Source organism: Doryrhamphus excisus, chromosome 1, assembly GCF_030265055.1.
Source record: "Doryrhamphus excisus isolate RoL2022-K1 chromosome 1, RoL_Dexc_1.0, whole genome shotgun sequence".
Lineage (NCBI taxonomy): Eukaryota > Metazoa > Chordata > Actinopteri > Syngnathiformes > Syngnathidae > Doryrhamphus > Doryrhamphus excisus.
In genome coordinates, this window is record NC_080466.1 from 15,373,152 (window position 1) to 15,399,220 (window position 26,069).

Genomic DNA, 26,069 nt, shown 5'->3' on the forward strand with positions numbered 1-26,069 from the left:
GAAATACTGACATTATCTTTGGATCTTTTGTGTGTAATGTACTGCATAGTGTCATGTTTTAAAATATAACTGTATTAACGTATTAGTTTATTACACTGTTCTTATTTTACATGTACTGTACTTGTGTAAGTCAAGACGCTTTTGGCTTATTAGCACCCCAAGGGCTTTTATTGTGAAGGTGCGCATTGGCTCCCCCTGGCGGCGCCCGAGTGTATGAGCGTGTGTCGTCCCGCAGCAGCGGCTCGGCGCGGCTTCCATTCCCGCAGCGAGCCTCCATCTTAGCGGCGACTTCGGCGGACAAGCAGGTGCATTCGGACCGGGACTCGGCCCCCCTCCCCTCCCCTCCCCTCATCACTCGGTGGTCTCGGCGCTAAGCTGTGGAAATGTTTTGCGGGATGGCTGCTCTGCGGCAGGACGCGGGCCGCGCCGCGCTACGTGCGTGAGGATTTCAGGCTGCTTTTGCGGGAACAATCCCCTGCGAGGACGGAGCGACTTCCGGTGGTCAGGTGAGGCCTTTTGGCGCCTTTACTAGTCGCTACGAAATGTCAATGGCAGCTTTGTTTGATCGGTGTCGGTGCCGCGTCCTGCACAGCATCACGCAGCCTCCGGTGCGTGGGGGTGGGGTGGGGGGGATGTGCGTGTGTGAGCGTGTGCGTGTGTATGTGTGTGTGGGTGGGAGGGGGGGGGGGGGCTTATATAACGCATGCAGAGGACACCGAGCGGCCTGTTTGTCGATTCGGGTTGGTTCCGAGTGCAGGCCGAATCATCATTTGCTGAGTCAGCATTCGTGTTCGGCGACCCGGCACCGAAGACGATGCTAATCCTAATGATGATGATGATCATCATCATCATCGTCATCATCATCAGTTGATATGAACAAATACAAGGAGCGTCAGCTCGTGATGACGTCATTTGTGACGTGATCTGACAGAAGTGGGTCAATTTGGTCTGTCTCGGCTGCTTTCTTTATTTCTTTTAGCGTTGCAGCCTCCACGCCTGCAGGGGGCGTCGGGGGGTTCAATTGTCTTTTGCTCATCAGGCTGCTAAAAATAAACATTATTGTTCATAGCAATAACACATGGTGAAGGAACAAAACACGTGTGTAAAGTGCATGTAGCGTTAGCTCGTGCACAGCTGTGCAATGTTATCAGCACACAGGCAGGAAAAGGGAGGGGCTTCCCTCACACAACAACAACAACAACAGAATGTTTCAACTGGATACTTAACTTTTATATTTAAACAAGTGAAACTAAAAATGGTGACATTTACATAATTCAACATGTCTGGAAAAATCACTTATTGAATTGGTAGCTGCTCTGGTGTAGAGAGGGGGTAGGATTTAATAAGCTTTGCTTCTTCCTGCCCCTTTTCAGACATGTGTAGTAATGAGGTGTTATGTATGTATATATATGTATTCATGTGTGTATATATGTATGTATATATATGTGTATGCATGTATATATGTATTCATATGTGTATGTATGTATGTGTGTATATATGTATGTATATATGTATGTATGTGTGTATGTATGTATGTATATATGTATGAATATGTGTATGTATGTGTGTATATATGTATTTACATATGTATGTATATATGTATGAATATGTGTATGTATGTGTCTGTATCTATATCTATGAATATGTGTATGAATGTATATATGTATGTGTGTATATATGTATTTACATATGTGTGTATGTATATATGTGTGTATGTATATATGTATGAATATGTGTATGTATGTGTGTGTGTATATATATATATATATGTATTTATATGTGTATGTGTGTATATGTGTATGTATGTATGTATGTATGTGTATATGTATTTATATGTGTATGTATGTATATATGTATGAATATGTGTATGTATGCTGCATGTGTATATATATATATGTGTGTGTGTGTGTGTGTATATATGTAAGTATATAAATAGATATTGTAGGTGTATTGTATTGTAAGTGTATATGTGAGAAACATTAATGTAACATTGTATGCATGTCTGAAATAAATTAAGAAGAAAAAAAAGAAAAAGAGTAGGAAGAAGCAGAGCTTAATACATCCTATTTATGAAAAATATCGTTATTTTAGCTTACATAAAATGTACTTATTTTCATTTTTCTGCTCCTTTGGATCAGAACCAGCTGGTCCTGGTCACAAAACACAAAACAAGACCTGGTATTTTTTGGTTGTTGTTGTGATGTCCGATCAATGACCAAATTCCATCCTGCTCAGGTTGACGGTGAGGATGTGGCACTGAGCATGCTGGGAGTCCTGATCATTACCATGGCGACGGTGGGCAGTGGCCAGGCGTGCGGCGCCCAGGACAACTGTTCGGCCGACAGCGACTCCAAGGACTACTGCTACTCGGCCAGAATCCGCAGCACCGTGCTGCAGGGTCTTCCTTTTGGGGGCGTGCCCACCGTGCTCGCCCTGGACTTCATGTGCTTCCTGGTCAGACCGCAACACGCATCGACACGCGTGGACCGCAGCACGTCACTAATTCCTTGTCTTCTCTTTCAGGTCTTGCTCTTCGTCTTTTCCATCTTACGGAAGGTGGCATGGGACTACGGCCGTCTGGCGCTGGTCACCGACGCCGACAGGTAAAACTGCTTAAAAGTCTTATTAGTGTTTTATTCTATTCATTTTAACCACTAAAGGCACTTCACTGTCAGTGCCTTGCCCAAGGGTAGGAAAGAAGGATGAGGGCAGAATTTTCCATATTCTTATGGAATATTTTGATGTGGAACAGTGGAACTTCGGCTTTCGGACGCCTCATGTTATTGCCACATAATGGATCGTGGTTGGGACACTATAGACAGATTCCAGGCCAGGGTAACACTTGTGTGTGTTTTATTTATTCATAGAACGCCAATACAACGATTCCTTCTTCATAATAAGTACAGTGCGGCGTGCAGCTGTTGATGCGTTCAAGCGCAGTCCGTATTTGTGCTTTTTTTAATAAAGTTTTTTTTTCAAGACTCAGAAGTTTGATCATCGTAGGTAGCGTCTTACAGAAGAATTATCACTTAAAGGTCCACAGTTCGGGGCTGCATGGCGATTGAGTGGTTAGCACGCAGACCTCACTGCTAGGAGGCTAGGGTTCAATTCCACCCTCGGCCATTTTAGTCTCAGAGCTGATTGACACTTGTCATAATAGTTGATGGGCGTCACGGCAGTCGAGTGGTTAGCGTGCAGACCTCACAGCTAGGAGACCGGGGTTCAATTCCTCGGCCATCTCTGTGTGGAGTTTGCATGTTCTCACCGTGCATGCATGGGTTTTCTCCGGTTACTCTGGTTTCCTCCCACATTCCAAAAACATGCTAGGTTAATTGGTGACTCCAAATTGTCCATAGGTATGAATGTGAGTGTGAATGGTTGTTTGTCTATATGTGCCCTGTGATTGGCTGGCCGCCAGTCCAGGGTGTACCCCACCTCCCGCCCCAAGACAGCTGGGATAGGCTCCACCACCCCCCGTGACCCTTGTGAGGATAAACGGTCGAAAATGAATGAATGATGTTTTGTTGTTTTACAAATTTGGAGTGTTCAGACCGGAGCAGGAGGGGATAGAAAAGAAGAAAAAAGAAAACAGAGCGGGGAGTGAATTTTTAGACAAAATGTCTAAACAACGATGCCACAACAATGCTATTCCGGTTTCCTCCCACATTCCAAAAACATGCTAGGTTAATTGGCCACTCCAAATTGTCCATAGGTAAGTTTGTTAAGTTTGTCACGGACTAGAGTCCTCCCTCCATTCATTGCTATGCTAACCAAGTCTTCAATAACAATACAAATGACGTTAAAGGTTCATTTATTCATTTTATTTATCATTTAGAATTATTTTACATAGTTTTTTTGCATGGAAAGCTATAATTTATCTTTATAAAATCTGTTTTTGTTGATATGTTTGTGTGTTTTTGTAAAGCATTAATTGGACTTTCATGATTCGGGGTGTGGGGCCAGGGTCCACAGATGACAGCTGAGCAGCGCCGAGCTGTCAACTCGTCGTCTAGCGTGGCTCTTAGAGGCGTCGTGGAGTGAGGTTTATTCGAAACAGGATGTCTTTTTTGATTTAATACCACACAGCAGGATTATTCTTATCAGGATGTGTTGCCATAGTAACTTGTGCAGAAGTACTAACCCGCTCCAGTATGGTTAATGTTGGGGATAAGAGAAGAGAATCTACAGAAGCAAGATTGCACGTTTCCTGTCCTGTTTAAGACCTTCTATAAACAGTTTCTAATAGTATTAGAGAACTCTAGACATTAAATAACACCCCTATAGTCACATTATACTCATTTATTATTACTATTATTTATTTATTATTACATATTATACATTATGACCTAATATAGTAGACATTATAAGTGAGAAGACACAATAACGCATTAGTTCTTTGTTGTTGTATTACAGAGGTGCCTATTATTATTAATATTATTATTATTATATTTTTTATAGTTTATATATTTATTTTATATATTTTGTATAATTTTATATATAATATATATATATATAATATTTATTTATTTAATATACAATATATATTTTATATATTTCTTATTTTTTATTATTATATTATTATTATATAGTATTATATTATATATTTTTATATTTTATATATTCATTTTATATATTTTGTATAATTGTATATATTTTTATATATAGTATATATATTTATTTAATATATAATATATATTTTATATTTTTCATTATTATATTATTATATATTATTATTATTGTATTATTATATCTAGGTTGAGTATGGATATATGATATACATCCCGATATTTTCTCCACAAAGTGAGTTTAGACAAAATTCAAAGCCAAATATGCGTGCAAAGTTTTATTAAAATGTAACCACTCTTAAAGAACAATATAATAAACAAAATTGTGTATTATTTTGAAATAAATATTAACAGCATTCAATATAATGTCAATCATGCTGCACTAACGCTAGTATCTCTGTAGCCGGGTTAGCACTGTTAGCGCTTCCATCTCCCGTTCCAGGATAAAGTGTAAAAAGAAGTGAAGCAATCCGATATGTATTCATTTCTATAGTAAATAAAAACATGACGATGTTTAATGGAAATAATATTTTGATTATGGCTAGAATGAATGCATATTAGCATGCTAACAACAGATGCTTGGTGCTTGTCGTCCCCATCATGAAAATGTATTCAGCCGAAGACGGGACCGAGATAACTATGAACCGGTCAAAAGGTAACATTTGTGTGTGTCAGTGGCGTGTTAGCCGGCTAGCAAGTTAGCTTGAGACACAAACAGAGCTAGCTTCTTGATGACGTGATGTGTTTGGAGGTCAAAATTCATGTGTCCCGTTAGCTTCCTCGTCTGTGTTGTCTTGTGATGACGATGACCTTGATGACAGACCTTCCCGGAGGTCGTAGAGGTCACAAAGGCTAAAAGCTAGCATGTAACCGACGGCGGTTTCTCTTGTCTCCCCAGTGTTGCCTCGGCGATGCACTCGGACACGCCCGACCGCTACGAACGCCTCACGTCGGTCTCCAGCTCCGTGGACTTGGAACAACGCGACAACGTGAGGCTCCTTTGCTAGCTTGTTGTTTCTACAAAATAATAGATATTTTATTATAGCTGTGATGTATTATTTAATTGGACTTACAGTGAAGAAAATAAGTATTTGAACACCCTGCTATTTTGCTATTTCTCCCACTTAGAAATCATGGAGGGGTCTGAAATTTTCATCGTAGGTGCATGTCCACTGTGAGAGAGATAAACTAAAAAGAAAAATCCAGAAATCACAATGCATGATTTTTTAACAATTTATTTGTGTGATACAGCTGCAAATAAGTATTTGAACACCTGAGAAAATGAATGTTAATATTTGGTACAGTAGCCTTTGTTTGCTATTACAGAGGTCAAACGTTTCCTGTAGTTTTTCACCAGGTTTGCACACACTGCAGGAGGGATCTTGGCCCACTCCTCCACACAGATCTTCTCTAGATCAGTCAGGTTTCTGGGCTGTCGCTGAGAAACACGGAGTTTGAGCTCCCTCCAAAGATTTTCGATTGGGTTCAGGTCTGGAGACTGGCTGGGCCATGCTAGAACCTTGATATGCTTCTTACGGAGCCACTCCTTGGTTTTCCTGGCTGTGTGCTTCGGGTCGTTGTCGTGTTGGAAGACCCAGCCACGACCCATCTTCAATGCTCTGACAGAGGGAAGGAGGTTGTTCCCCAAAATCTCACAATACACGGCCCCAGTCATCCTCTCTTTAATGCAGTGCACTCGTCCTGTCCCATGTGCAGAAAAACACCCCCAAAGCATGATGCTACCACCCCCATGCTTCACAGTAGGGATGGTGTTCTTCGGATTGTACTCTTCATTCTTCTTCCTCCAAACACGCTTATTGGAATTATGACCAAAAAGTTCTATTTTGGTCTCATCTGACCATAAAACTTTCTCCCATGACTCCTCTGTATCATCCAAATGGTCATATGCAAACTTAAGACGGGCCTTGACATGTGCTGGTTTAAGCAGGGGAACCTTTCGTGCCATGCATGATTTCACATCATGACGTCTTAGTGTATTACCTACAGTAACCTTGGAAACGGTGGTCCCAGCTCTTTTCAGGTCATTGACCAAGTCCTGTCGTGTAGTTCTGGGCTGATTCCTCACCTTTCTTAGAATCATTGAGACCCCACGAGGTGATATCTTGCATGGGGCTCCACTCCGATTGAGATTGACCGTCATGTTTAGCTTCTTCCATTTTCTAATGATAGCTCCAACAGTGGACCTTTTTTCACCAAGCTGCTTGGTAATTGCTCCGTAGCCCTTTCCAGCCTTGTGGAGGTGTACAATTTTGTCTCTGGTGTCTTTGGACAGCTCTTTGGTCTTCGCCTTGTTACAAGTTAAAGTCTTACTGATTGTATGGGGTGGACAGGTGTCTTTATGCAGCTAACGACCTCAAACAGGTGCATCTGATTCAGGATGATACATGGAGTGCAGGTGGACTTCTAATGGGCAGACTAACAGGTCTTTCAGGGTCAGAATTCTAGATGATACACAGGTGTTCAAATACTTATTTGCAGCTGTATCACAAAAATAAATTGTTAAAAAATCATGCATTGTGATTTCTGGATTTTTCTTTTTAGTTTATCTCTCTCACAGTGGACATGCACCTACGATGAAAATTTCAGACCCCTCCATGATTTCTAAGTGGGAGAAATAGCAAAATAGCAGGGTGTTCAAATACTTATTTTCTTCACTGTATATTTATGTATATATGAAGTATATATATTTATGTACACAGAGATGTGTTCTCAGGTTGTCACCATGGTGACCGGTCAGCAGGTTTTTTGTTTTAATCCGTCAGACGCTGCAGGTGACGCTAATCCACTTTGCAGTGAGCAGGTCAGCGGTCAACCAGGAAGGCCACTGAGGCCCTGCCCACTCAGACAGGATCCACACTCGCACACTTTTTGTGCTTTCTAAGTTTTCTTGTTCTTAAACCCGCAGGGCTTCTGCTCCTGGCTGACGGCCATCTTCAGAATCAAGTGAGTCCCCTAAAAATCTTATTTTTAATATTTTTATAAAAAATATATATATTTATACATTTTTCTATATTTATATTTATATATATTTATAAATTTATATATATATATGGGTGTTGTTAGTTTGTAGCAGCTGAGGTAAACGTCTGTTGTTGTTAGCATGTAACCTGTGAGGTAAACCTGTGTTGTTAGCATGTAGCCTGTGGGCTAAACGTGTGTTGTTAGCTTGTAGCCCCTGAGGTAAAAGTGTGTTGCTGTTAGTGCGTAGCCGGTGATATAAACGTGTGTTGTTAGCATGTAGCCTGTGTGGTAAAAGTGTCGTTGTTAGAGTGTAGCTTGTGAGGTAAGTGTGTTGTTGTTAGCATGTAGCCTGTGAGGTAAATATGTGTTATTAGTTTGTAGCCTGTAAGGTAAACATGTGTTGTTAGCATGTAGCTGCTGAGATAAAAGGGTGTCGTTGTTAGCATGTAGCCTGTGAGGTAAAAGTGTGTCGTTGTTAGAGTGTAGCTTGTGAGGTAAGTGTGTTGTTGTTAGCATGTAGCATGTGAGGTAAACGTGTGTTGTTAGTTTGTAGCCTGTAAGGTAAACATGTGTTGTTAGCCTGTAGCTGCTGAGATAAAAGGGTGTCGTTGTTAGCATGTAGCCTGTCAGGTAAACTTGTGTTGTTAGCTTGTAATCCCTGCGGTAAAAGTGTATTGTGTATTGTATAAAAAAATATATAAACATTTAAATTTATATATATTTATATATATATATTTATATTTATAAATATTTATATATGTATAAATTATTATAATATTTTATAATATTTATATATTTATAAATATATATATATTTTATATTCAACACATTTATTTCAAAATGAAGTCCAAGAATGACAGCGTGCATCATGTGACACAAGCTCTGTGCTGTGATTGGCTGACAGGGACGAGGAGATACGAGAGAAGTGCGGCGAAGACGCCATCCACTATCTGTCCTTCCAGCGTCACATCATCGGCCTCCTGGTCGTGGTCGGCGTGCTTTCCGTCGGCATCGTGCTGCCCGTCAACTTCTCAGGAGACCTGCTGGGTAAGGGCGCCCGTATTGACCCGCCTGCCGGTCCGGTTAGCGCAAGTTAGCGCAAATTAGCACGTTAGCGCTCAGGTCAGGACTACATGAAAAGTTATTCAAAAGGAATACTGCACTGAAAGCTTGTGTTAGCTAGTATGCTAATATGCACGTAGCTTACTGTTTATATCGAGAAGTCAAATTGAAATAATCTGTTCCAGCATCAAACTGTGTCCATTCTAAAAGCCTTTATTAGCTCATTTGCTAACCCGAGTTAGGTGATGATGCAACTCTACAATAGAAGAGATGACGTTTGGTGCAGTTTTAAGACCTAAAAAGCGACCACAAGGTGGCAGAAGTGCATTTTATAAGACCTCGGTATGCATCTTTGTAAGCAGGAAGCAAGCAGGAAGCAGGAAGTGAAAAGGAGGTTAGGCGTTGAAGGGAAATTTTCACGCATGCACGATGCAACAAAACAGAGAGCATACAAGCGCATTCAAGAGTCAAATTGAGTACTCATATTGAGTACTATAAATGTGTACATGTTGGCAGCTCAGCATTAAAATGAAAGCCTCTGGCGCAATCAAAAACACAATCAAAAATCAGTCAAAATCATTTAAAAAAAAAAGTTTTTGTGGAAAAGATTTTACAAAATTTGCGGCAAATGGCTTCCTCTACTGAAGGGGGCATTGGAGGCTCCTGCCCCAAGTTGCTAAGGAAACCGCATAGTAGCATGCGTGGCCCTTTAAGAACCAAAACATTTTTTTAAACCTTAGGAAGTGATTTTTTAAAGTGATATTTTAAAAAGAAATATACATACAGTACCTTGGTTTTTGTTATTAAAAACTGAAATACAAAAACTGAAGCAATTTACAAACAATGTAAAACAAACACCCAAAAATGTTAACAAAAAATACATTTTATGAATAATAATTATAGTTTTACATGTAAGAATAATTATAAATGACTAATAGAATAGATAAAAAAATTCATAACAATAATTTGGCTTGTTAATATTGCACAATAACCGAGACAGTGTATGACAACAGAAGCGAAATTTACGTAAAAATTTCGTCGAATCAAATCTGAAAACTGGGGCGTTCAAAAACCGACGTTTGACTGTATTTTATTTTTTTCTTTTTTTTTTTTTTGCGTGTTGCAGTGGTTTACGTACGTACGTACGTATGTAAGTTGTACGGCGACAGGCGTGCTCCGCACCACAAATACGTAACACAAAGTGGACTTTTCTGTCTGTGTGATTTAGTACGAATTATCAGTAAAGATCTCTTACTGATGAACCGAGGAGCGCTGGGACCGCCGTCTAAAGAAGGTAACCACTCTCGAGTCTCCACACCGGTAGACGTGTACACCTGTGGACGTCTAGACGTGTTAGACGTGTGATGTCGTGCTGGTAGAGAATGTGTTTTCTTCCTCTTTAGATCACCTTGCTACAACGTGGTGATGCTAACGTTAGCGTGTGTGACACGTTACCTGTCTGTTTATTGATCCATCAAGGCCGTTGGATCCTTCTTAAAAACACTGAAATGATGACACAATTAACATAATAGTGAATGTAATTCCATGTTTTGTTTCATTCTAACTATAATTTTTATCATTCAAAAAACGTCCTTTACAGAAAACAACGCCTACAGTTTTGGTCGCACTACCATTGCCAACCTGAAGTCCGGGTGAGTAATATTATATCAAGTATTTGATATACTATATACTGTACAAGGTCATCGTATTGCCGTTAGCATGTAGCCAGTAAAGTAAAAGTGTGCTGATGTTAGCATATAGCCGGCAAGGTAACTGTGTAGCAGCTGAGGTAAATGTCTGTTGTCGTTAGCATGTAACCTGTGAGGTAAACTTGTGTTGTTAGCATGTAGCCTGTGGGCTAAACATGTGTTGTTAGCTTGTAGCCCCTGAGGTAAAAGTGTGTTGCTGTTAGCGCGTAGCCAGTGATATAAACTTGTATTGTTAGCATGTAGCTGTTGAGATAAAAGGGTGTCATTGTTAGCATGTAGCCTGTGAGGTAAAAGTGTGTCATTGTTAGAGGGTAGCTTGTGAGGTAAGTGTGTTTTTGTTAGCATGTAGCATGTGAGCTAAGCTTGTAGTTGCTGAGGAAAAAGTGTGTTGTTGTTAGCATGTAGCCTGTAAGGTAAACATGTGTTGTTAGCATGTAGCTGCTGAGTTAAAGGGTGTTGTGTTAGCATGTAGCCTGTGAGGTAAACGTGTGTTGTTAGCATGTAGCTGCTGAGATAAAAGGGTGTCTTAGTTAGCATGTAGCCTGTGAGGTAAAAGTGTGTCGTTGTGAGAGTGTAGCTTGCGAGGTAAGTGTGTTGTTGTTAGCATGTAGCATGTGAGGTAAACGTGTGCTGTTAGCTTGTAGTCGCTGAGGAAAAAGTGTGTTGTGGTTAGCATGTAGCCTGTGAGGTAAGCGTGTGTTGTTAGCTTGTAGTCGCTGAGGAAAAAGTGTGTTGTTGTTAGCATGTAGCCTGTGAGGTAAACGTGTGTTGTTAGTTTGTAGCCTGTAAGGTAAACATGTGTTGTTAGCATGTAGCTGCTGAGATAAAAGGGTGTCGTTGTTAGCATGTAGCCTGTGAGTTAAAAGTGTGCTATTGTTAGCATGTAGCATGTGAGGTAAACATGTGTTGTTAGCTTGTAGTCGCTGAGGAAAAAGTGTGTTGTTGTTTGCATGTAGTCTGTGAGGTAAACGTGTGTTGTTAGCATGTAACTGCTGAGATTAAAGGGTGTAGTTGTAGGCATGTAGCCTGTGAGGTAAACGTGTGTTGCTTGTGTGTTCAGGACCAACTTGTTGTGGCTCCACACGTCCTTCGCCTTCATGTACCTGCTGCTCACCGTCTACAGCATGAGGAGACACACGTCCAAGATGCATTACAAGGAAGACGACCTGGTAGGACGTCGCCATGCTAATCACATGCTAACGTCTCACACTCTTGTTGAGCCCTGTTGTTGTCTTGCAGGTGAAACGCACGTTATTCATTAACGGCATCTCCAAGTACGCCGAAGAGAGTCAGATCAAACAGCACTTTGAGTACGTAGCAACTATGAGCTAATAATAGTTAGCATGTTAGCATCCAACAATTCACTCACACGTGTGAGCACCCCCGCTCCCCGCCCCCTCTCAGGCAGGCGTATGAGAACTGCACGGTTCTGGAGGCTCGCATCTGCTACAACGTGGCCAAACTCATGTCTCTGAATGCCGAGAGGTATGAGCGTTGCATGCTGGGATACACGCGTCGACACCGCCGCCGTTACGCTAACATCGGCGTTGATGCTGTGCGACAGGAAGAAGACGGAGCGAAGCAAGAAGTTCTTCACGGACCTGATGGCCAAGGAGCACGTACCCACCATGATCAACCCGAAGCCCTGCGGACATCTTTGCTGCTGCGCCATCACCGGCTGCGAGGAGGTGATCTTTGATGGCGTGATGTCTTTTTCGCCCGTGCTCGCTCGTTAGCGTCGCTGTGCTTTACTCGCAGGAAGAGGCGGTCAGCTTCTACACCAAGAGGGAGGCCAAGCTAAAGGAGGAGTACAGGAAGGAGAAGGAGAAGGTCCACACCAAGCCTCTGGGCATGGCTTTCGTCACCTTCCAGAACGAGGCCATGACCGCAATGTTAGCCCCGCCCCCTTTTGTGCTGTGTGATAAGCTTCTACGCCATCTTGTCTTGGTTTTCACCTTTTGAACCGTCCTCGCAGCATCCTGAAGGACTTCAACGCGTGTCAGGTTCAAGGCTGTCGATGTCGCCAGGAGCCTCGCTTGTCGCAGTTTAGCGACGTTCTTCACGTGCACAACTGGAACGTCTCGTACGCGCCCGACCCGCAGAACGTGCGCTGGTGGGTTTGAGCTCTTCCTGATGGAAACGCCCACACACGCCACACCACGCCGCTAACGTGTACCGTGTGTCCCTCAGGGAGCACCTTTCTCTGGGCGGAGTCTCCTGGTGGATCCGCTGCTTGATCATCAACTGCATCCTCTTCATCCTGCTCTTCTTCCTCACCACGCCCGCCATCATCATCTCCACCATGGACAAGTTCAACGTCACCAAGCCTGTGGAGTACCTCAACGTCAGCTTCCTTTGTCTTCCTCGTCTACTCATTAATATTCATAAGGGGAAGCGCCGCCCCCTGACCTTTGACTCTGTCCTACTCCACAGAACCCCATCGTCACCCAGTTCTTTCCGACGCTTCTCCTCTGGGCCTTCTCTGCCCTGCTGCCCACCATCGTCTACTACTCGGCCTTCTTTGAGGCTCACTGGACCAGGTCGGACCCTCCTGGACCACTTTTAGTCCACTTTTAGTCTCAAGACTACTAATAGTCATAAGACCACAGTCTGCGTCCTGAGGACACACTTCTAGTCCCAAGGACATTTAGAATCCCAAAGACTTGGACTTCTTGTTCAGCGACCAATTTTAGAAGAGTCCCTCATAGTCCTGATACCACTTTTAGTCCCGAAACACTTACACAGTTTTTCATGTGGACACAAGACTACTCTAGTCCCGAGCCCACTTATAGCCCTAAACACTTATAATCTTGACCCCACTTGTAGCCTCAAAACTACTTATAGTCCAGAGACCACTCATAGTCACAAAACCACTTCTAGTTTCAAGAACAGATATAGTCCAGAGACCACTCATAGTCACAAAACCACTTCTAGTTTCGAGAACACATATAGTCCAAAGACCACTTCTAGTCCCGAAACACTTATACAGTGTTTCATGAGGCTACAAGACTACTCTAGTCCCTAGCCCACTTATAGCCCTAAGGACACTTATAATCTTGACCCCACTTGTAGCCTCAAGACTACTTACTATAGTCCAGAGACCACTCATAGTCACAAAAACACCTCTGGTTTTGAGAACACATATAGTCCAGAGACCACTCAGAGTCACAAAACCACTTCTGGTTTTGAGAACACATATAGTCCAGAGACCACTCATAGTCACAAAACCACTTCTGGTTTCGAGAACACATATAGTCCAGAGACCACTCATAGTCACAAAACCACTTCTAGTTTCGAGAACACATATAGTCCAGAAGCCACTTCTAGTCCCTACACCACCGTAGTCACAGGACAACCTTTAGTCCCAAGACCGCTTGTAGTATCAATGACTTACTGTATGGTCCTGAGACGACTTTTAGTCCAGAGGGGGGCTTTGAGTCCCAAGACCAGTTTTAGTCACAAACCCAACCAGTTCCAGGTCTGACCCGATCTTGTGTGTGTGTGTGCAGGTCTGGAGAAAACCGGACTACGATGCACAAGTGCTACACCTTTCTGATCTTCATGGTTCTTCTGCTGCCCTCGCTTGGACTCAGCAGGTAAACAAGTCTTGAAGCACCTTGCTTTAACCTTTGACCCCTCCGTATAACGTTGTTGTCTTCCAGTTTGGACGTTTTCTTCCGATGGCTTTTCGATAAAAAGTTCCTGGCCGACGCCACTGTCCGCTTTGAGTGAGTTCGGTTTTTTTGTTGGTTAAAAAAATACGCTGATGATATTGAGTAATGAAGTGGTGCCTTCAGGTGCGTCTTCCTGCCGGACAATGGAGCGTTTTTTGTCAACTACGTGATCGCGTCAGCCTTCATCGGGAACGCCATGGATTTGCTGCGTATTCCGGGACTGCTCATGTACATGATCCGACTGTGCCTGGCTCGTTCGGCAGCCGACCGCCGCAACGTGAAGAGGGTGAGTTGTGTCCACACAACGGGACACGGGACTGAGTCCCGGGTCCAGACGAGGCCATTAGTCAGCAGTTTTTTGTGGGACCTAATCCCGTCCTCACCTGGTGTCCCCTCCAGCATCAAGCATACGAGTTTCAGTTTGGAGCGGCGTACGCATGGATCATGAACGTCTTCACCGTAGTGATGGCCTACAGCATCACATGTCCCATCATCGTGCCCTTTGGTTAGTGCTTCTCTCTCTCTCACTCACACACACACACACACACACACACATAAAGTCATGTGATCATGTGACCATCATGGCGGCACAGGTCTGATGTACATGCTGCTCAAGCACCTGGTGGACAGGTACAACATGTACTACGCTTACTTGCCATCCAAACTGGACAAGAAAATCCACTCGGGCGCAGTCACGCAGGTGGTGGCCGCTCCCATCCTCTGCCTCTTCTGGCTGCTCTTCTTCTCCACTATGCGTACCGGTAAGCCCCGCCCCTCCCGTCCTTCAATGCGTAGCAGGGTCTTTTTGGAATGCTAAAGTCATAGCGACATAACCGGAGCTAACGTGCTAATGTGCTAACGGCAGGTTTCGAGACACCGACATCCATGTTCACGCTGGTGGTTCTGGTGGTGACCATCGTGGTGTGTTTGTCCCACGTGTGTTTCGGACACTTCAAGTACCTTAGCGCTCACAACTACAAGGTACGTGAACATGTCGTCTTCTTGTGCGCGCGGCTTCTCACGCCGGCGCCATATTTGTGATATATCAGATCGACACCAAGGACTCTGACACGGAAGCGGTGGAGAACGGACGTCCGCCCCGCACATCGGCTTCACCCCCTTCCAAGTCTCAGGTGATTGTTTTTTATTAGCATGCTAACAGATTAGCGGCTTTATGGTGATGAAAGACACCTGGCTAACGGTTTATGCTAACATCGCGTCCCCACAGCAGCAGATGTACATCGCTCAGGTGCTTCAGGACCCAAACTCGGACGAGCCCGGCGGCGGCGGTGAGGAAGACCGGGCCTCGTCCCAGGATGAAGAGATGCTAAACGGAGGGAACAACATCAACGAGGCGGATTTCCAGTCAGGGGAGGACAGTCTGATTGCAAACGAGGTCCGCCAGTAGCTGGGGGTGGAGCTCGAGGGAGGGGGCGGAGACAGTCAGGAGTCCCCGTGCTGGCCACCACGCGATGTTAGCCGACGCCTCGTTGCACTCGTGGTTGGCTCCTCCCCTTCCTAGCCGGAAGACTTGACCCTGAACTTGGACGTCAGCGCCAAAGTGCAATAGTGCATCGAATGGAAAAAAAAAACCTTTTCTCGGCTTTTCTTGACGGCTGAGGGTCAAAGTTCACGCTCTGTGGACGCCAGTGACTCTGGACCGTCCACCGCCATTGTCGCTCCTCGCGACATCTCGCCGCCATCTGTCGTCGTGATAGAAGCTTCGCTCACGCCGCTCGCAGTCTTGTGTTTTTTCTTTTGTTTTTTTTTTGTTTTTTTTTAACCATGAGGAGTTCTCTGCATGTCAGTCCGGACTCGACGTCTGGAACCACCTTGGAAAATCACATCGGACTCTTTTGACCATTTTCTCGGTGCTTCTTTTCACGTGCGTGCTGACGTGCACTATGAAGCTTTCACAAAACAAAAAAAAATCCTTCCTTATTTCCTTCCTTGCTTCCTTTTGTAGTTAAAGGAGAAACGGCGTCCCGGTCTTTACTTCGTGTTGAGCGTGTTAGCTTAGCTTAGCACCATAACGGCAAGTACTGGAACTTGAGCCTTACGTCACCTGGCTGAAGGAACACGTTATGACTTGCATGTTTGTGATGCTTTCGAGGACATTTTGAGCGCTTCTATTCACCCGCTAAGCTAGGTTAACGGCACTTATTTTATTTCTTTTTTTTCTTTTTTTTTTGTCTTCACTTCGGCGAGCTAAATGGTCGGCACCTTGAATTTTCCTTGCTCATCCAAGCTAACGTCTGCGACAACATACACAAAAGGGTTTTTTGTTCAGTTACAATCCTCCCAAGTTAAGAATGCAGCAAAGTTCATCACTATCCCTCCCATGAGTGGTTGCCATGGCAGTGGAAACAGGAAGTGATGGAGAGCGCGCACACAAATTCTTACCGGTTGCCGGTTATTTAAATAGATGTCTCAGGTGTTGTTTTTTTTCCCTCAAAAATATGTTTACATCCCTTTTTGTTGCTTTATTTTCTTTGTGTGCGCGTGTGTGTGTACGCAGAGCTAAACTGTGAAAGCTGTAGTCGCCGACACTGAAGGACAAGGGCTGGGGGGGGGGGTCTACAAGCTGGAGAAGCTGCTGTGTGTTGGCCGATTGTGGACTTCCTGCTGTGATTGTAGACCTCGTTCATGACGTCTCCATGGCAACATGTTTGCCGTTTCCTGCTTCACAATAAAAGCCGCGTTTGCGCTTTATTGCGAAGGGAGAGGAAATGGAAAACATTGGGAATTTGAATTCCGAGTCTTCAGGATTGAAGTCAGAATGACGAGGGACGATGCAAAAGGGAATGTTTTGGTTAGCTTCTGAAGCTAGCTGCTTCTTTGCTTTTCTTTCTTTCGGAATGATTGAAGACTTCAAACAAACAAAATGTCCAACTATGTGGAAAAAAATGTGTGTAAATACAAAGTAGATGTCAAAGTGCACTAAACGCCCACAATGTGGCGTCTCGTCTCACTCATGCTAACATTTTATTTATTGCTGTGACTATTTATTTTCACTTGTATGGTTATTTATGTCAATTGATCAATAAAATGTCTCTCGTCATCTTTTCTCTCCTCTCTGACAGTGAAGATCAAGAGATATATTTCTGTACAAGCGGACTTTGAACCCGAATGATAATTGCCTGATAGACTGTTATCGACCGTGACCGCCACAGGGAGCGCTCTTTCACTTCCTGGTTTTATTTGATTTAGAGGCTACAGCCCACAAGAACCTGCTAGCAGTTGATAAGCTAACTGCTAACGTAATGTCGACAGCCTGTAAAGTGATAGTTATCGACAGTGGACCGTGGCCGCCACAGGGGGCGCTCGTTGACTTCCTGATTTTATTCCACGAAGAAGAACGCAGAGGCTGCAACCCACAAGAACCTGCTAGCAGTTGATAAGCTAACTGCTAACGTTATGTCGACAGCTTCTAAAGTGGTTCTGGGAGTTTCTGTGGTTCTGACCGTGAGCACCGTGGCTGCCGTCCACCTCAAACAGGGCCAGGACAGACAGGTGAGCCAAACCTTGACGGTACACATTGGCTCCATATTGCGCGGCTACCGGCTAGCTGCTTTGACTGAGGAGGTCATTTGTGTTTTTCATCATTCGAAAATACAACTTCGTCCCGCCATTAAAGAATAAACATTAAACATATTCGAAAGTGGAACGCTCACACTTAAGCACAGAAAAAGAAACACCGAATATCCCACTTTCACTTTTAATATATATTTAAACACACGTTTTTTAACGAAAGTAAGCTTTCTGTTGTATTGTTCAAATAAGTATTTTATTAACCATCGTGCAGGATATATTTCTGTACAACCGGACTTTGTTTTTGCTGAGTTGAGGAAAAAAACAACCAGAATACTGATGATAATTGTCTCATAGACTGTTATCGACCGTGGCCGCCACAGGGGCCGCTCTTTGACTATCTGGTTTTATTTGTTCCACGAAGGAGACTGCATTAAGACAATACACCATAATGTATATTTTTGATACGAGGTTTTAGGCAGAGAGTGAATCTAACTTGGCTAATTGTGTGAGGTCAGCGTCTCCAGGAGGGCGTCCTCAGAGATTTGGAGCGTTTGGAGAGGAAGAAGGAGAACTTGCGGCTGCTGGAGGAGAACAGGAAGTTGACCACGCATCTAGAAGAAGACCGAAGGCGTAGAGAGGCGGAGATCCGCCCTCAAGACCTCACCCACCATTGAAGCAGGTAATACATTGGTTCACTGGGCCACGCCCTTCAACGCAACACCTCAGAATGATAGACTGGGTCATACTTTATATATTTATATTTATTGTGTCTCTGTGTAGGGGCGGGGCCATGGACAGCAGTGGTGAGCTGGGCGCTGGCGAGGACGAGGCTGCATGCACATCTGCGTCCGAGGGTCTGGAAGAGGGTGAAGTGGAGGGCGAGACTCTGCTCATAGTGGAGTCGGAGGACCAGGGCTCTGTGGATCTGTCACATGACCAGAGCGGTGACTCGCTCGCCAGCGACTTAGGCGAGGAGGCGGACGGAGCGTGGGCCTGCGAGGATTTGGCGTTTTACTGCGAGCGCTGCCACAAGTGGATCCCTGCTGGTACGCTGCCATTTTCTTTTCTTTTCCGTTTTCAGCTGCGGGTAGCCTTTGTAAGACTAAGTTAGCGTTAGTTTGGCTAAATTAGCCTGGTTAGCATTAGCCTGATAGAAATGGGGTGAACACAAATGTTAGTGTCACTAAAATGCTGGTTTAAGAATGGGTTTGCTTTGTTTAGTTCATCTCCATGGCGACCAGCCCAGCTACCTGAAAGGAGACAACTTCTTCAAGTTTGTCTGCTTTGACTGCTCCGAAGATGGCAAGGAGACCTTTGAGAGGATGCGGCTCACCTGGCAGCAGGTTACATGGTCACTTTACGGCCCCCACACCCCCACCCCCAGTGTGGAGTTACAGTGTGTTTTTCTCAGGTGGTCATGCTAGCCATGTACAATCTGTCCCTGGAGGGAACCGGGCGCCAAGGTTATTTCCGCTGGAAGGAGGACATCTGCGCCTTCATCGGCCGACACTGGAACTTCCTTCTCGGATCAAGGTCACAACATGAGGATCCCCCGCGGATGATGACTAGGCTATGGCTGATGTGCTTTGGTCACCTCACAGGAAAAAGACGTCAACGTGGTGGAGCACCGTGGCCGGTTGTCTGTCAGTCGGGAGTCCTGCCTTCTTCCGCTCGGGAGCGCAGGAGTTTAGCGAGCCCGGTTGGTGGAAGCTGGTTCACAACCGACCTCCGACCCTGCGGCCAGACACCAACAAGGCCAGCACTAAGGTCAAAGGTGAGGTTGGATGTCACTGATGGTCATTTGCTTTTTTTTGATCTCCACATTTGGTCACATCCTGGTACTTTTCCTGGGTTGGACATACAGCATCCAAGGCGGCGTTGGAGCCCATCATCACCGTGGAGGGTCTGAGGAAGCGCGGCGCCAGAAACCCGGTGGAGAGCGCCATGCAGCTGAAGGAGAAGCGCTCGCGGACTCAGGAGGCCAAAGACATTAGGCGTGCTCAGAAGGAGGCTGGCGGATTCACGGACCGCAGTGCTTCCTCCACGCCAGTCAAAGCGGGCGTAGGCCGCGGCGGCACCGCCGCTCGACGACCGGACCTGGTTCTGGAGAAAGGCGAGGTCGTTGACTTCTCTTCACTCAGTTCTTCAGATAGAACTCCGCTGACCAGCCCGTCACCATCACCCTCACCGGATTTCTCCGCCCCCGGGACCCCGGCCTCCCACTCTGCCACGCCCAGCCTGCTATCGGAGGCAGACCTCATCCCGGACGCCATGCCGCCTCAGGCTCTCTTCCACGGTGAGTTGACATCTAGAGGTCCTGACTCACAGGCCACACCTACTGCATTCTTGACTCCTGGTGTTTTTGTCACGCCCAGACGATGAGGAGATGGAGGCGGACGGGATGATCGACCCCGGAATGGAGTACGCCCCTCCACCCGCCACCATTTTCATTGGTCGCAAGAAGCTCCGCCCAGCACCACCTCACATCAAGCATGAGGCAGACAGCGACGACGATGACGGACAGGAGCACGAGGAGGACTTGGAAGAAGCGGTCGGCCCGCCTCTTTCTAGTGGCGCCCACAACAGGACAGAGCGGAGGATGGTTGGGCGTTCTGAGAAAAGTGACGGGGGCGGCGGCGCCCCACAGAATTCTCATTACGTGCCTCTGAGCCTTTACGAGGAGAGGATCCTGCGGCGGCGTTTGGACACATGCCCTTTAGCGTTAGCCGTCACGCCGCAAGCCAAACGCCTCCACCGCAAGCTACTGGTCCGTCAGGTCAAGAGGCAGCGAGGGCTCCCCCTGCTGGACATCGACCGTGCGGTCAGCACCGCCCTCAGCCTGGTGGGAGGAGTCTACGGAGCCCTAGAGGTCAACGGAGGTCAATTTGCAACCAACAGCCAGGAGCTGCGTGTCCTTGATCGCTTCCAGGTAAACATCATCTAACAGGAAGACCAAATGCGCAGATGCGTTAACGACTTCTTTGTCTGTAGGTGAAGGGGTCCACGAGGAGGGGCTTCCCTGCACCGCGGGTGTCCTTCTGCCATCGACTGATGGGAGCACATGGCGGTTTGGAGCAAAGCATCAAGAGCCCTTACACGTCCCGCCTCCTCAAACCGTACATCAGGTAAAGCAGCGCATGGCGGGAACACGGATGTTGTGACCTTTGACTCTTAACTCGTAGGCGCGACTACGAGAGTCGGCCGCTGAAGATGAGGCTGCTCGCAGAGATCCGAGCTCGTCGTCGTGGGGAGGGAGGAGACTGTACCCCTGAAGCAGACGCCCCCATCGACTACTGCTACGTGCGGCCTGACCACATCCCCGCCGTCAACGCCATGTGTCACGAGCACTTCTGGCCAGGTGAGCCAATAAGATTCCATGAGGCTACGGTAAGCATGCTTCCTACATTTGTCTGGCGTCGCCCGCTGCTCCAGGAGTGGACCTGTCCGAATGCCTGCAGTACCCGGACTTCAGCGTGGTGGTTCTCTACAAGAAGGTGGTAGTCGGCTTCGGGTTCATGGTGCCCGACGTCAAGTACAACGAGGCCTACATCTCCTTCCTGTTGGTGCATCCCGAGTGGCAGCGAGCGGGCATCGGCACCTTCATGATCTACCATCTCATCCAGGTGAGAACCTCGCCGTGCGCTTGTCGCCGCCAGTGTCCCACATTCTGATTGGCGTTGCTGCTTTCAGACGTGCATGGGCAAGGATGTGACGCTGCATGTGTCGGCCAGTAATCCCGCCATGTTGCTCTACCAGAAGTTCGGCTTCAAGGCCGAGGAGTACATCCTGGACTTTTACGACAAGTATTACCCGCTGGACAGTAGCGAGTGCCGACACGCTTTTTTTCTACGACTGCGCCGCTGATTACTGGCGGGGCGTTGTCGGAATGTGTTGTGATTGGAGGAGTGCATTAATAAATGGAACAATGACATCCCTCAGTAGCTAGCGTTATGGATGACCAGCAAGTCAGGAAACCCCACCCCCTCCATGTCAAGGCAAGACTGGTGCTTTGAGGCTAGCGAGAAGAGATACCATGGCTTCGCAGCCAGTCCTGATGGCCACATCAGAGGCTGTGTGGCCATTTTTGTCACGCAAGCCAGTGGCGGCCTTGCAGCTGAAAGACACCAACAGCGAGTGTGACATCATTCCGGTGACGACATCAAACGGCTACAATATGCTCCACGCTTACCTGAGCAGAACCTCAGCACACCGCAGACCTCCAGAGGCCAGAGCAGCGGCCTCGTGCAACGCCGTGTTCTTCAACCTGAGGAGGACACCACGTGATACGCAGAGTCACGTGAAGAATGAAATGATGTCATCTTACGGCCCAGATCGCTGGTCCACGTCCGCGCCGGCCTGCACCAAAACCGGAAGAACCTCGTGATGACCATTGGCAGTGGCGAGGGCCAGGGCATGACGGCCATCGGTCCCGCAGCATCGTGGGTCCGCCCCCTGATGGACACCCAATGGTGGGCAAGTGACACAAAGGCTCCGATTGGCTGAAGGCGCTCGTTACCTGATCTAAGAGCTGCTGGATCACATCTACACGACCATGTGCTGGACCCACTTCCTGCAGCAGTTGACTGTTTCTCACCTGAGCCAATCACAGACAGGCTTTCATAAAGAGGGAGGGGCCACAACGGAACACTCGTTTAATTTTAATGTCGGCATCTCACCATCATATTAGTTTTTCTTCCACTTCCTGATAACACAAAAATAAAAGTGCAGTGTTAAGTTGCTGCAGCGTCACGCTTGCATGATGTAATGCTAATGTAATGCTAATGTAATGCTAATGTTCTCACCGTGGCGGCCCGAGTGGGTCCGTTCCGTCACGCTGCTCAGAGTCTCACCCTCAGAACTGATCTGAGACCAGACAGAAGAACAAAACAAAACCGTTTCACTAAACACCTCAGCAACGTGCTTTACTGTCAAGAGACTTATCAACTCACACGTCTGACTTCCTGTCCGACTTCCTGTGAGGCCACCATAAAGCTGATGGTCACGCTGACCTCATGAGCGTCTTCTTCAAGCACTGCAGACACCATCTTAGTGATGGAGTACACACACACACACACACACAGCAAGTTAAAGCACCAGCTCAAGTCTTCTGACGATTGTCCCATGATGCCGAGCTGCCTTACCCTGCCGAGACGAGGCTCTCCCAGCAGAGTCCTGAAGGGGGCGTTGTTCTGAGCAAAACTCCTCAGGTGAGCGCACACGTGATCCAGCTGCTTCCTCCAATACCCTGAACACACCTTTCGCTGTTATCTGCAGTATCAATACTAGTAGGACTAGTAGTAATATCAGTGGCAGCGTCAATAGTAGTAGTACTACTATCAGTAGTAGTAGTAGTATCAAAAATATCAAGGATTTCAGTGGTATCGATAGCTGTAGTACTAGTATAAAGTAGTACTCTGAATAGTAGTATCAATGGTAATAATTATAGTAGTAGTGTCAGTTCTAGCATTACTCATCGCACCAGTGGTTTCAGTGGTAGTATCAAGAGTAGTATTAGTAGTATGAATAGTAGTATCACCTCTTCCCGGGCTGATGGCGGTGTGTGGTGGTTGTTTGATGGTTTGCTTCCTGCTCACATTCTGCTGCTGCTGCTGCTGCTTTTTGTGGAGCTCAGTGGCCGATGGGTAATGTAGTCCCACGGTCTGTGTGTGCCTCTCCATAGTGGGCGGGCCAAACTTCGAAGAAGAGGGCGTGGTTTGAGCAGCATGCTACCTCTGTGTAGGTTCTGTGTTCATACCTGGTTCGTGTCAGCGCCCCCCGTAGGCGGTATGACGTCATTACAGGAAGTCTGGGAAGCGTCCAAGAAAGCGCCGCAGGCCGAGCAGTAGATGGCGTGTGGGGCTCCACTTGCACCACAACGACGACACAACACGCTGCTGAGAGCGTGTGCGCACTGAACACACGTGTGAACTTGTTAGCATCGAGGCGGGCGAGCAGTCTGGAAAAACGGTAGCTTAGCTTAGATTCCAGTGTGTGTGTATATACCTTGCAGCCACACCAGTCACAATAACGTGCATCGTAGCTGTTCAGTCGTTGGCATTTGGAGCAGGTCACTTTCCTGTTGCGTGGCAATGGGACCGAGGGGCCGCCATTTGTCTCCAACAATGTCTGCACCAGTACAACACACGCGTGCATTCACTATACTGTACCGTATGTATTTCCTTGTTAAGTGAGGGTGTGTTACCGTGTGGAGGCGGGTTTCACACGTCAAACAGTTTGACATGTCAGGTGGATTCCCTCGTCCACAACACACACACATAATGTGATCCTGACACACAACAAGGAAGTCAACAAAGTGTGTGTTAAACATTGTAGAAACTCGGTGTGTGTGTGTGTGTGTGTAAACAGTATACCTGCAGTTGGAGGCTGGATTGGGGGAGGAGCTGCTGCTTGATGGAGGCGTGGCATATCAAACAAGCGTGTGTGTTGACAGGAACTTGAGCGTTACACATCACACAACACACCAGCTGACACACACAAACACAAGTCAGTGTGACATCATCATCACCATCATCATCATTAACCCTTAGATGCATGAGTGACTGGACCCTACACTCTTCCATAAGTGGGTCAAAAATGACCCATACTAGAATCAATGCCTTTTTATGCCTATTTTGCCATTTTGGTTAGGAATAATCACTTGTATGATATTTTGTATTATATTTAGGAGTTGATAAGAATCAAAGGTTCCTATTGGATTCCATAGAAAATGCATACGGGTCATTTTTGACCCACTTATGGAAGGTTGGGGTAGTAACACAAAAACAAAAAATTCTTAAAATGTATACAATTTAAGTTAAAAATGTGAATGGCATGATATCAAAAACATGTTTTTTGAGGAATACCTGGAATATGAAATGATAATAATTTTTCATGACAAAGATATTTCAAGAAAACAACCTGACAGGGTCATTTTTGACCCACTTATGCGTCTCAGGGTTAAACGCAGTACCTGTCCTCCTTCAGCAGGGGGCAGCCTGTGTTGCGGCAGACGAGGCAGAGCGGCGCCACACTGAGCACAGAAACTAGCCAACGGGTCTGAAGGTCGAAAGGTCAAACAGTGCACACACCTACCATGAAAAGACACACACAAAGACATAGATACTTTATCCAAGCTATGCGTTCTCAGAAGCGAGCATACCGTAAGAAGTCGGTCTCTCTTTGGACGCGTGACGCTTGCGTGCTGCTCAGCTGCTTCAGCAAACCTGCGCTCTGACAAACAGGAAAACACTTCAAAATTAAAGCGTCCCGGCTAAGTGAGCCATGTGAAATCAGGGCGTTTACCTCAGAACTCGGACTTTGCGTGGTGTCGGCCAGGGGCACACGATTCTTGAAGAAACGAGGAACAACACGAGGAGAGGCGCCGCTCGCCATCTTTGACCCTGAAGACCCTTTGTGACCTTGAGGCGAGTGTGAATCTTCAACATCGGCCTAGAAGTTTGAGAAGATGGCGAACCGGGTCAGTCAGCGGATCAATCCCACGATATTGGGCATTCATTGATGACTCATTACCTGCTGCGTAGGCTCCTCCTCTTCATCCAGTTGAACCAGGAAGACTTTAGTCACGATGGCGCTCTCTCGGCCATCGCTGCGGACATGTGTAACAGTTAACAGGAAGTGACTTTTACATGTTAGTCAAGCCTAAAGACAAAACTGAGTGTGACATTATCGTGTTACCTGGTGGCAGCCATCGCTCTGACGCAGACGCGGCCGGCGGGCAGATGCAGTGGCGCGCGGTACCGCCGACTGACACTTCCTGTCCCGATTTGATCGGGTAGTGGCTTGGAGCCGTCGAGCGTGAAGAAGACATGTGCGTCACGAGTGTCTGCATGGGAGCGAACACATTCATTAATCATCAGCTACGCTAGCTAGCATGAAACTCAAGCAACAAATGCATTGTGGGAACTTTAGGTTGCCATTCAGCGTCCAATCACATTGCACTGACAGCACACAGCCACTCGGGGGTGCAGTTGCTTACTTGTAGGGTTAGCATTGATATGATAGGCCGTGCGGACCAATAGGAGTTAAAGTAACATGTATGTGCTAATGTACCTGACTGAATGCACACACGTGTGCTCGTGTCAATGTGGTGCTTTGCTCGTAGTCTGTCCCGGTGCATGATGGGAATGATACGCGGCGCCGCCACTGCACCTGCTGTCATGATGACGTCTGCTATATAATGATAACGTAAAGTCAACTTAAGTGTGTCTTTAAGTGTCAAAACATAATAATTGCGATTAATTTGAAAATAAAAATGAAAACAAGTCAACTTACTTTGAGTGGGTCGAGTTCTTTAAGACTTCAGCACTTTTTGTATGACGGTTCGAGTGTTGACTTGTGTTTGTGTCACCGCGGTAACGGGGGTTGGACCCCACATTGCACTGCCCTTCCGCCGGTGTGGTTTAAAAAAAAACACCAACATTTTTTCGATTTCGTACGCAAATTTTTATCCAATGTTTTAATTTGAAGAAGCCTAGTACCATGCTATAAAATGTTCGGGTACGAATCAAAATATATTACGAATT

General features: G+C 46.2%; 4 protein-coding genes across 10 annotated transcripts; 3 read left to right on the forward strand and 1 right to left on the reverse strand.

Moving 5' to 3' along the window:
• The first annotated feature begins 195 nt into the window (after positions 1 to 195).
• Positions 196 to 17,053, forward strand: LOC131130969 (CSC1-like protein 2). Of its 4 annotated transcripts, none has more exons than XM_058075195.1 (25): positions 196 to 506; positions 2,236 to 2,454; positions 2,524 to 2,603; positions 5,182 to 5,220; positions 5,464 to 5,554; positions 7,492 to 7,529; positions 8,452 to 8,594; positions 9,838 to 9,903; positions 10,210 to 10,261; positions 11,379 to 11,487; positions 11,558 to 11,628; positions 11,723 to 11,803; positions 11,883 to 12,006; positions 12,077 to 12,210; positions 12,294 to 12,431; positions 12,509 to 12,662; positions 12,752 to 12,858; positions 13,828 to 13,914; positions 13,981 to 14,046; positions 14,116 to 14,278; positions 14,392 to 14,497; positions 14,586 to 14,753; positions 14,858 to 14,973; positions 15,042 to 15,125; positions 15,224 to 17,053. In XM_058075195.1, the coding sequence occupies exons 2-25, from the start codon at positions 2,263 to 2,265 to the stop codon at positions 15,398 to 15,400; spliced, it is 2,586 nt and encodes an 861-aa protein (XP_057931178.1). In that variant the 5' UTR covers positions 196 to 506; positions 2,236 to 2,262; the 3' UTR covers positions 15,401 to 17,053. The 4 variants fall into 4 exon arrangements, with proteins under 4 accessions (XP_057931178.1, XP_057931171.1, XP_057931188.1 ...); XM_058075188.1 differs by having other exon boundaries at positions 203 to 506; positions 15,221 to 17,053; XM_058075205.1 differs by lacking the exon at positions 5,182 to 5,220 and having other exon boundaries at positions 206 to 506; positions 15,221 to 17,053.
• Positions 17,054 to 17,222: 169 nt separating this feature from the next.
• On the forward strand, positions 17,223 to 18,200 carry LOC131122883 (protein PET117 homolog, mitochondrial). Its single transcript, XM_058065418.1, has 2 exons — positions 17,223 to 17,505; positions 18,042 to 18,200. Exons 1-2 carry the CDS (start codon positions 17,410 to 17,412, stop codon positions 18,198 to 18,200), a joined length of 255 nt encoding a protein of 84 aa, XP_057921401.1. The 5' UTR covers positions 17,223 to 17,409.
• dzank1 (double zinc ribbon and ankyrin repeat domains 1) lies at positions 17,934 to 25,912 on the reverse strand. 4 transcript variants are annotated; one of them, XM_058065413.1, is made up of 19 exons: positions 25,819 to 25,912; positions 25,597 to 25,716; positions 25,222 to 25,369; positions 25,057 to 25,132; positions 24,829 to 24,975; positions 24,686 to 24,756; positions 24,497 to 24,614; positions 23,898 to 24,011; positions 23,729 to 23,812; positions 23,530 to 23,652; positions 23,282 to 23,437; positions 23,063 to 23,219; positions 22,476 to 22,771; positions 22,329 to 22,389; positions 22,203 to 22,228; positions 22,043 to 22,120; positions 21,851 to 21,978; positions 21,716 to 21,790; positions 17,934 to 21,640 (listed from the first exon to the last, which is right to left on the reverse strand). In XM_058065413.1, the coding sequence occupies exons 2-19, from the start codon at positions 25,703 to 25,705 to the stop codon at positions 21,517 to 21,519; spliced, it is 2,091 nt and encodes a 696-aa protein (XP_057921396.1). In that variant the 5' UTR covers positions 25,706 to 25,716; positions 25,819 to 25,912; the 3' UTR covers positions 17,934 to 21,516. The 4 variants fall into 4 exon arrangements, with proteins under 4 accessions (XP_057921396.1, XP_057921397.1, XP_057921399.1 ...); XM_058065414.1 differs by having other exon boundaries at positions 25,597 to 25,713; positions 25,819 to 25,908; XM_058065416.1 differs by lacking the exon at positions 25,597 to 25,716 and having other exon boundaries at positions 25,819 to 25,871.
• Positions 18,317 to 22,794, forward strand: kat14 (lysine acetyltransferase 14). The gene is made up of 10 exons (XM_058065412.1): positions 18,317 to 18,572; positions 18,748 to 18,869; positions 18,938 to 19,059; positions 19,128 to 19,300; positions 19,391 to 19,822; positions 19,902 to 20,455; positions 20,518 to 20,651; positions 20,709 to 20,884; positions 20,959 to 21,149; positions 21,217 to 22,794. Exons 1-10 carry the CDS (start codon positions 18,317 to 18,319, stop codon positions 21,388 to 21,390), a joined length of 2,334 nt encoding a protein of 777 aa, XP_057921395.1. The 3' UTR covers positions 21,391 to 22,794.
• Positions 25,913 to 26,069: the final 157 nt, after the last annotated feature.